Source organism: Gekko japonicus, unplaced genomic scaffold (genome assembly GCF_001447785.1).
Source record: "Gekko japonicus isolate JY-2015 unplaced genomic scaffold, Gekko_japonicus_V1.1 scaffold52, whole genome shotgun sequence".
NCBI lineage: Eukaryota > Metazoa > Chordata > Lepidosauria > Squamata > Gekkonidae > Gekko > Gekko japonicus.
In genome coordinates, this window is record NW_015168653.1 from 1,855,990 (window position 1) to 1,864,868 (window position 8,879).

An 8,879-nucleotide genomic window follows, 5' to 3' on the forward strand; every position below is an offset into this window, starting at 1 on the left:
TGTAAAATAACCGAACTGGAAAATGTTATGTTAACAGCAGATAGTAAAATGATAAAGAAAATATATAAAATTTTGTTGGATGATACAATGGTAGATGAAATTGTGAAGAATAATATGATTGCATGGGTTCAGAATTTAGGGCATACTATAAATCTGGAAGATTGGGGGCAGATTTGGGAGAAAAATATTAAAATGACTAATGCTATAACATATAAAGAGAATATGTATAAGATGTTTTATAGATGGTATATTACACCTGATAGACTGGCTAAGCAAAATATTAACTGTTCTGATAAATGCTGGAAATGTAAGAGTAAAAGGGGCACATTTTATCATATGTGGTGGCTATGCGATGTTACAAAAAAGTTTTGGAAATGGGTCCATAGTTTGATGGAGAAGATACTAAGAGCAAAGATTCCATTTACTCCAGAGGTCTTGCTGTTGAATATATTTCCAAATGATTATGAAAAAGAGAATAGGTATTTGACTGTTTATATGACGACAGCTGCAAGAATTTTATATGCCAAATATTGGAAAACTATGGTGATACCAACAAAACAGGAGTTTGTGAATAAACTTTTTGAAACAGCAGAAAATGATAAACTGACTTTAGAAATGAGATTAAGCAAAGAGTGGACATTTCAAAAAACATGGAAAAAGTTTTATGATTGGTATAATGTAAGTACAATAGAAGATTAGGCAATTATGGCACAATGGACTTGAGAACACAGAAGACAGAAGAATGGAAAGTGATAGAGCGTTTCTATTAATTAATTGGATATAAGCATATAATGTAACTGTACTCTTGGTATACATGTTATGTGTAGTAGAGTGTCTGTTTGTAGTGTGTAGATTTGTTGAAGATTTAAAAAAAAAATAATAAAAGTGTACCTATGGGTACTTTAAAAAAGAAAAAAGAAAAAAAGAAAATGTTCTAACTAATCTTGTGTTGCTCTTATAATACTCAGGCTGGAGACTGCCAGCTTTGTATCATCCGCTGCTATGTCCGTCGCCGCATGTGCAATAATTTTTTAATATTTATGTAGCACCTTGGAAATGTTTTATGGTTTTAATCTGTTCTTAAACTTGTTCAAATTTTATTGTGAACTGCCCTGAGTCTACCTTGGTGGGGAGGGCGGGGTATAAATCCAAATAAATCAATCAAACAAATAAATAAAATTAATCAGCTGAATTAAAATTTAGTAATAACGGCTTAACTTTATCTGTTGAAGAGAAACAGATGGCCAAGCCTCAGGTGGTAGCGATTCAGGTGACTGGATATTCACCATCCGAGAGAAAGATCCCAAGAATCTAGAGAATGGAGCTACTCAGCTACACGAGTGGGAGAGAAACAAGGTAACATTTACGTTACAGGCATTGTGAGAAACTAGAAGCTGTGAAAAATTAACAGATATGTCTTTGATGTCTTTTTGGAAGTTTGTTCTAGGTCATGCAGACTCTGCGACTGTTATACATGGTCAAAATTCTAGCATTTAATTGCTTTTTAATTTTTGTGGGGTTGAGTATTTTGTGTGTGTGTGTGCGTGCGTGGAAGTCATGGTTGACTTCTGGCAACCCCTAGTGGGGGGGGGGGGCTTGGACACTCCAGAGAGGTGGCTTGGTATTGCCTGCCTCTGTGTCCTGGCCCTGGTATTCTTTGGCAGTCTCCCATCCAAATACTTGCCAGGGTTGGTCCTGCTTAGCTTCTGAGATCTAATGAGATTGGGTTTGCCTGGGCTATCCAGGTCAGGGCAGCTCCAGCCCTCTCTCAGTATGGTAATGCAAACAAAGTACTGAACTGGGATTCAGAGATCTGTGGGCTTGATTGGTTGTATGCACACAGACCGCTTGTACTCTCCTTCCAACAGCCCTGCATCTTGTCCTCCCCCTGGTTTATAAAGGCCAGCATGACACAGTGTGAGAAGCTGCAACTGGAAGGAAAAATTGGTGGTAGTTCTGTGCAAGCATGTCAAGTCTCCTGGGATCCAAGGACAGATGCTGTAGATTGCTCTTAAGTAGTGGTGGCTGTAATGTGTGATTGTGCTTAAGTAGTGGTGGCTGTAATGTATTTGGGATGTTTTTTAGATGAAGTGCTCACAATCCTGCCTTGAGTGTCTGCTCAAATCTGGGCCACATAACAGTTTTGTGCAGTGCTCCACCAGCTGCTGATGCGCTCGTGTGTGTGTATATATACATTCCTAGGGTGGCAGAACATGCTAGGTTGGCTGCCACTGCAGGCACATCATGATGTGGCACTAGTGGAACAGTTGTGGGCTGTCCCCATACATATTTGGTGGCCCATTTACTCAAATGCTTTAGATGTTCCTGTAGCAGCTTCCTGTTTTTTTCCTTCTTATTAATAATAGAATAACCCCTTCCTAAAGTTTCATCAGGTAGCAGTTTCTTTCATTGAATTTTCTTGATAATACATAGTTGATGTATTCATAACTTTGGACTATTGTTTACTATATAATGGCCCCGGTCACACGGGCCGGATATCGTGCGGGGGAGGGGGGAGGTGTGGCTAATTGCCCCAGCGTGGTTTGATCCGCGATTACACGATCAGACGCGCCGGCGGCACATTACGGGTCCTTCCCTCGGTGCCGGCGGGTAAACGAGGGACCGGAGGGGAATGCCGTGCGCTGGCGCGATCACACCAAGGGAGTCTGGAGGCAGCCCGTGGCAAACGTTTGCTAATACTTTGGAGGTACTACTTTTTTAACATGCATTTTTGGCGGTAAGCCATGGGTGCGCTCCACTTCCCAGATGTTGGGGTGTGATCACGCCCGGATAATCCGCCCACCATCCGTGCCTCTCCCGCGGCAACGTTGCCGTGTGACCGGGGCCAATGTTTATTTAAAGTAGCAGCGTTTTCTCATATTTTTATAGTGTAATTGTTAGAACTCTTGTTTCACCTCAACATATTAAATGCTAATGGATTTTGTAGTTATTTGTAAGCACTGTGTAGAATTTCAGGTGTTTAAACACTACTTCTGGCTAACTTGTCAATGAAAGCATTTTTACGCAATTTATTGTGGAATTTTTTTCCTAAAGGAAAATACTATTCAACGGCGGCCTTTGTCTCGGTGCTTATCTACAATTATATCACCATTATTCACAGAGGTAAGCTATTATTGGCTTTATGTTATCTCATCTGTTTAGGGCTGTATAGAGATGTTTGAAGTTGCAAGCAAATGAATCCAATATGGTTTAATCTGATGGAAGGATATAAAAAATAAGCAGAGAAAAAATGTGTTTTGATTACTCCAGCCTGAATAGATTGAAATAGTTGTCAGAATTGGAGCCTGCCCACTGCCTAGGGCATACACAGCACAGCTGGGGGGTGGTGGTCTGCCGGCCTAACTCTTTAAGGTCAGCAGGCAGCCATAGGAGTAATCGCCATAGTAAAAGGTTTTGCTCATACTTTTATTTACTTACTTTCAATTTTCTGTCCAGCCACTTTGGGAGCCAATACAGTGAAAGTTCAGAGAAAATGTTCTTGGGTTCTTGAGATTCTCAGCTGTAGCCCCTCCAGAGGCCTTCTGGATGGCAGTTGGGAACTGGAAAGAAGGTGCTGTTAATTGGGTCTGGACCCAGGTGTGGTGGAGAGATGAGTTTCCCCAGCATAGTCCGGTGCTGTGAGAATGGCATATGCTTGTTTCCCCTCTTTTTCTCCTACTTGCTTGCTTTGTGGCAGAATGGCTGGGGGGGGGGCAGTGTTACAGGGTTCCAGTGGTAAGGTGACCCTTCCTACCCTCTTGCAGTTAGAGCTTGGAAGAGTAAACTATAGTTTCTGTAGTTCCAGTTGCTTTAGTGCAATTTGTACTCCCGTACTCAAAGTTGGGGAGGAGAGGAAGAGCAAACACTAATTGTTGAGTGGAGCACATATTTATGGCCAACCATCCCTGTGATTCATATTTTCAGAGCGGTTTTATGTATCACCTTTAGCTGGATGTTTGTGATTTAGCTGGATATCTTTTGATCTGTCCTTCCGGTGTTGGGGTCTTGGGCAAGGAATGGGGCAGAAATAACAGAGCATCTTTCCTCATGCAGAAACAACGTGAAAATGTGCAACGTTTGCTTGCTGTGCATTTCGGTACTTTGCTTGATGTGTGGTTATTAATGCCCTGTGCGGATGAATAATGCCAGTGACTGAATAGGCCTGTTTCTTTCAGTCAGAGCTAATTTAGGGACTGTCCTTTTTGAGACAACGGGTTCTGCACGACCATATGCCCCCCCCCCCAGCAACTTCCTCAAGTTCTGAAAAAGCAACCAGGGCAGGGAAAAGAGGGATAAGGGAAAGACAGGAGGAGCTGCTGAGCAAAGGGCCCCCATGGCTGTGTAACATACATGCTCTTTTGCATGATGGCCATTAAATTTTATCTATCACCTACTGAAGGCTCGATCAGAGAATCACATTTCTTTTAGCTGGGTTTATGTGATGGTGTACAGTGTTCAGTGAACGTCACCTTAAAAGCATTTGTGTTTGCATACGTACGTCACAGTGACATGGTTAATGCAATCTTGATTTTCTTTCTTTTTAGCTGAAAGAAAGGAGTGAAGCGTGTGGGGGAAACATGGGATCCATAGAAGAACTAAGGGAGGCTATTTATTTAGCCGAAGAAGCATGTCCGGGCATTTCAGATACCATGGTGACAGAGCTTGTACAAAGGCTTCAGAGGTACCAATAAATAACTTTTCTTTTGGACATACCGGGTACTATGGCCACAGGTGTAGGCACTTGCCATGGAACTTTTTCGAAATTTTAATTATCATGGGTATACTCTGTATGGATGGGGTTCAGAAAATAGACAGGAACGCCTCTGGGAAAATATGTAGGAGACTTGCATTGCAACTTCCCACTGTTTTAATCCCGAGAGATTATCAAAATGGTAGGGAAGTGGTATTTTACAATTCACCATTGTGTACAAATCCTAATGAAACAATAAAGTTAAGAAACCTGAGTAATAAATTCTAACACCAGATGAAAATAGTTGTTTACTTGTGCTCGCTACTGAAGATCTGATTCAACTGTTGGGTGATTTCACTTTTTTTTTTTTTTTTTGGGGGGGTAGCTATTGTCAAACAATTCAGTTTCTAGAATAACACTGTGTGAGAACGAAGTTACAGGCAGAGTTACTAGTAGAACAGGAAGACTCTTCTTTTAATGTAAAAGCACTGGTTGGGTAATATGACCTTGTGATTTTCATTAACTTACTATGTATCGCCAGAATGGATGTAGCGGCAGTCCATAAACCCTAGATGTGTGCCAATTTCTCAGGACCATAGTCTTCAACCTTTTCAGTTGTGGAACAGAAAGAGGCAGCATTACAACTTGAGTTAGTTGAGGCCACGACATGGGCAGCAGGCTCAGAGAACCAGGGACCAAAACACAAGCTGAGTCTCAGGAGGTGAAAGGAACAAACCAACAGGCACATGTAGGCACTTTGTCCTCCTCACAAAAGCTTTCCCTTGCCTTTCCCAATCTCTGTCAGTCATCCAGTGCTCCTCGCCTGTATTTGTGGTATAGAACCCCTCCTCCCACTGTGGAAGATTAGCTTTCTTAGGGAGGTGGGCATTGAAGCACAGGCACAGATCATTGGAAACCTGACTGGTGAGATGGCGAAGCTTTGCAAATGGGAAGAGGAGAGAGAGAGAGGCAAGGGATAGCTTTTGCCAGGTAGAGGGTGTCTCTGAACCAGCTGCTGTCCTAAGGATGAATCCTTCCACTGCTGACAGACCTGCCTGCAGGAAACATGGCGCCCTTTCTGTATGAATGCGCAACAGCAGCTTGCTCTTCTGAAAAGCAGGAGAAAAGCGGCTCTGCAGGGGCTCACAACTCAGCACACGGGGGGCTTTGTACCCCACTTAAGGGTTGTGACGGATGGATTCACAGCCGCTGCCTGAAGAGAATGAAGCAAATGACAAAGATGCTGAAATAATCAGGCTGCATGAGGTATGCTGATTTCCCCCCTCCTGTTGCAGCCACCTGAAATGCTGGAAATTTTGTTTTGGGGTGGGGGAGCTGAGCGTATCTTCAGAAAATAGCATCGAGCACAAAGGAGGGAGGTCTGCAGTGAGAGGAAGGAATCGGCAGAAATTCCACCCGTCTTTTGGAAACATAATTGCCTTTAAGTCTTTGGGATGTGTGATTAGATAATGGCACCTAGGGTTTTTTTTTAATTAAAACCGAACATGGGTAAAATAACTTCTTAAGAGATGGCGCTGAAGTGATATTTTATGTTGCCCTGTTACAGATAGACACAGCAAATGCACAAGGGCTGGATAAAAATGTATAGACACTGGTGTCTGATGATAATACACAACCAGAGCAAACTGGATATTTGCACTGGACATGTAAAGAACTATAGTTTCAAATTGCAAAACACTTAAAGAAATGGAGTCAGCTTTTTCTAGTAATTTCATGCATTGAAGCATATTTGCAGATGTGATTTAATGCGATGGGATGTAGGTTTGAGAAGGCTGGAAGGGAGCCCTGCTCTCACTGTCTTTTCTTCATTATTCCAGGAAGGACCTTTCAAGAAATGTATACACTGAAGCAGAGTTTCTTGGTGTATTTCAGCCAATGTCATCTTCTGCTTTTAACCACCTAATTTCAGTGCCCGTAACATGGCCTTATGCTAGAAGTTTTAAGCCGTTCCTTCTTGGACAGCAACACAGAATTTACATATTGAAAATGATTGATTGATCTCACTAGCCACTGTTGCATCCAAAAACAGTGTGATGAGCATTTCACACAATTATCCTATTGCAATAGCAGCTGTTTTCACATGCCCATGTAAATAAGCTCTTAATAATTGAAGAACTGCACAAGTCCTCTTAACTTTGAAGCAAGTTCTTTTTAAAACTGACAGGACTGCTGGTAGCATTTGGGGATCTTAATACTGATAGATTCAGATTCTGTCTTGATAGAGACCCTTTCAAAATGGGCTTTTGTAGTGCAGTAAAAGTCTACTGTACTGACATAATGAACCACCTTGATCACCCCTTTGTTTTGAAACAGTTGCTCTCTGTTTCCACCAGGTATTCGGTAACCGGAGGAAGTGCATCATCCCACTGAAGTATTGTCTTCGCCATGTTTGTTTAACAGTGGGCACCTGTTCTGATGCTGGTCTGCCACGCAGTTGGTCAGTGGTGTGTTCTCCAGTAAACAGACATTCTTGAAGGGGCAGCAACAGAAACGGGTGCCTCACCAAGGGCATTGTGGCTCAGCTCTGTATAGTTTTTTTAAAAGAAACAATAATGCACATATTCAAAGGAGGTATCTTTTTAAATCTCTGAGATGTATATTTAGGATTGCTGTTAGGAAACTGAAGCTGTTATGAAATCTCAGGTATCTTGCTTTAAGTCATTGGTCTTCAGCTGCTGGGCGAGGATCTTTAAGTGGGACGCATCCCAGCCTTTCATGGGTGCACTAGTGTCAGCAATGCCATTTTCTTCTGGGGGAGATGTTTATTTTAAGGAGGGGGGGGAGTGAAAAAGAGGAAAGTTAAAAAGTGGGCTCTATGTTACAAGTAGGTGTTAAAGATGGGTCCCTTGTCCAAAAAGTTGAAGGCAACTGCTTTTAAGTCGATAAATCTGTGAACTGGAAACATACGATTGGCTCTGTCTGTGTATAGATTTGTATATAGTCACTTTTTTACTGAAACCGACTCAATGTGCATCTGGAATCCCTCTGTACAAATGGCCAAGCGCTTCTGTAGATAATGCTTGTGAGGTAAATATTTTGGCAGATCACAATTGATTCCTGGCTTGCCTTTGTTACACGGACATTTTGAATTGTGTGACAAGAGGTTTGACTTGACCTTGTGTTTATAGGTCAGAATAACTAAAACCCTGCTGTAAAAGGTGCAGAGTTTCCTCTTGTTTTGTCATAATCTCGGGTTGGTTCTCTAATCATGGTACGACTTTGATTATTTTAATTTACAGCATCTTTTCCTTTGAAATTGTTTAATATTTGTGTTCTTTGAGTGGCTTTTATATCTGTTGAAAATTGTGCCAATTCAAGGTTTGAGTTCCCCTTTGGTAGGTTTATTTAAAGTTAGCTGCAAAACCCGACCATCTTATACAACTAAAGTAACAAGAAAAATGTTTTGAAATACCTCCTAGAAAAGTTGGCTGAATAATGGCAGTTTTGTAAGGCGCATTGGTCTTAAAATGATGATGGAGAAGATGGTAAAATGTGGTGCATATGAGAACGTACAATCATATCTCCCTCTTGAACAATCATAAATTTGGCTTCAGCTATGCATCCAGTATCCTTTCTTGAGGAAGAAAATGCTTGATACATCATCAGGAGGACTTGAAATAGAAATTCTCGCTGCTGCTGTTTCTTCTGTTTAATTTGAATATCTGTATATTTGGTTGTTGCTTCATTTTGTGATTCTTTGTTTGAACTTGGCCTGTGTTAAAATGGGCAGAAATAAGTACAGTGTTCAAGCTGGGGAAATCTTTTTGTTGATGCTGTATAATGATCTGATGGGGTGTTTTTCCTCTAATAGAGCAAATTTTGGTCATAGCCAATATTTTTAGTATTTCTGCACAGAAATATATTTTAATCTTCAAAAAAATTAAAAATGCAACAATGGTCAAGTCCATCTTCATTTGGAAAGTTAGCCCTCTGGGCCCAAACATTAGTGATTAAACCTCTAATGACAGGTTTGTTGTGTGATGATGACAGTCTCTTGATAAAGCACTGAAATGGACTAATCATAAGCAGGGGGCGCTGGAAACTTTTTGGCGATGATCCATTACTGTAAGAATAAAAAATAGAACTTAACTTCCAGTTAGGAGCTTCAGTTTAAGTTTTTAAAATAAGAAGCAGGAAACTTGACTTTGAGGATTTGGCTGTTGGTTTG

General features: G+C 41.2%; 1 protein-coding gene across 1 annotated transcript in view; it reads left to right on the forward strand.

Annotated features, from left to right (window-relative positions):
- STK24 (serine/threonine kinase 24) overlaps positions 1 to 8,800 on the forward strand; it is a 39,092-nt gene extending 30,292 nt beyond the window's left edge. Inside the window, exons 8-11 of the mRNA XM_015415100.1 lie at positions 1,233 to 1,356; positions 3,055 to 3,123; positions 4,545 to 4,681; positions 7,045 to 8,800. Of these exons, the coding sequence (XP_015270586.1) occupies positions 1,233 to 1,356; positions 3,055 to 3,123; positions 4,545 to 4,681; positions 7,045 to 7,081 (367 nt within the window). The 3' untranslated portion in view covers positions 7,082 to 8,800. The remainder of the gene's footprint in view (positions 1 to 1,232; positions 1,357 to 3,054; positions 3,124 to 4,544; positions 4,682 to 7,044) is intronic.
- Positions 8,801 to 8,879: the final 79 nt, after the last annotated feature.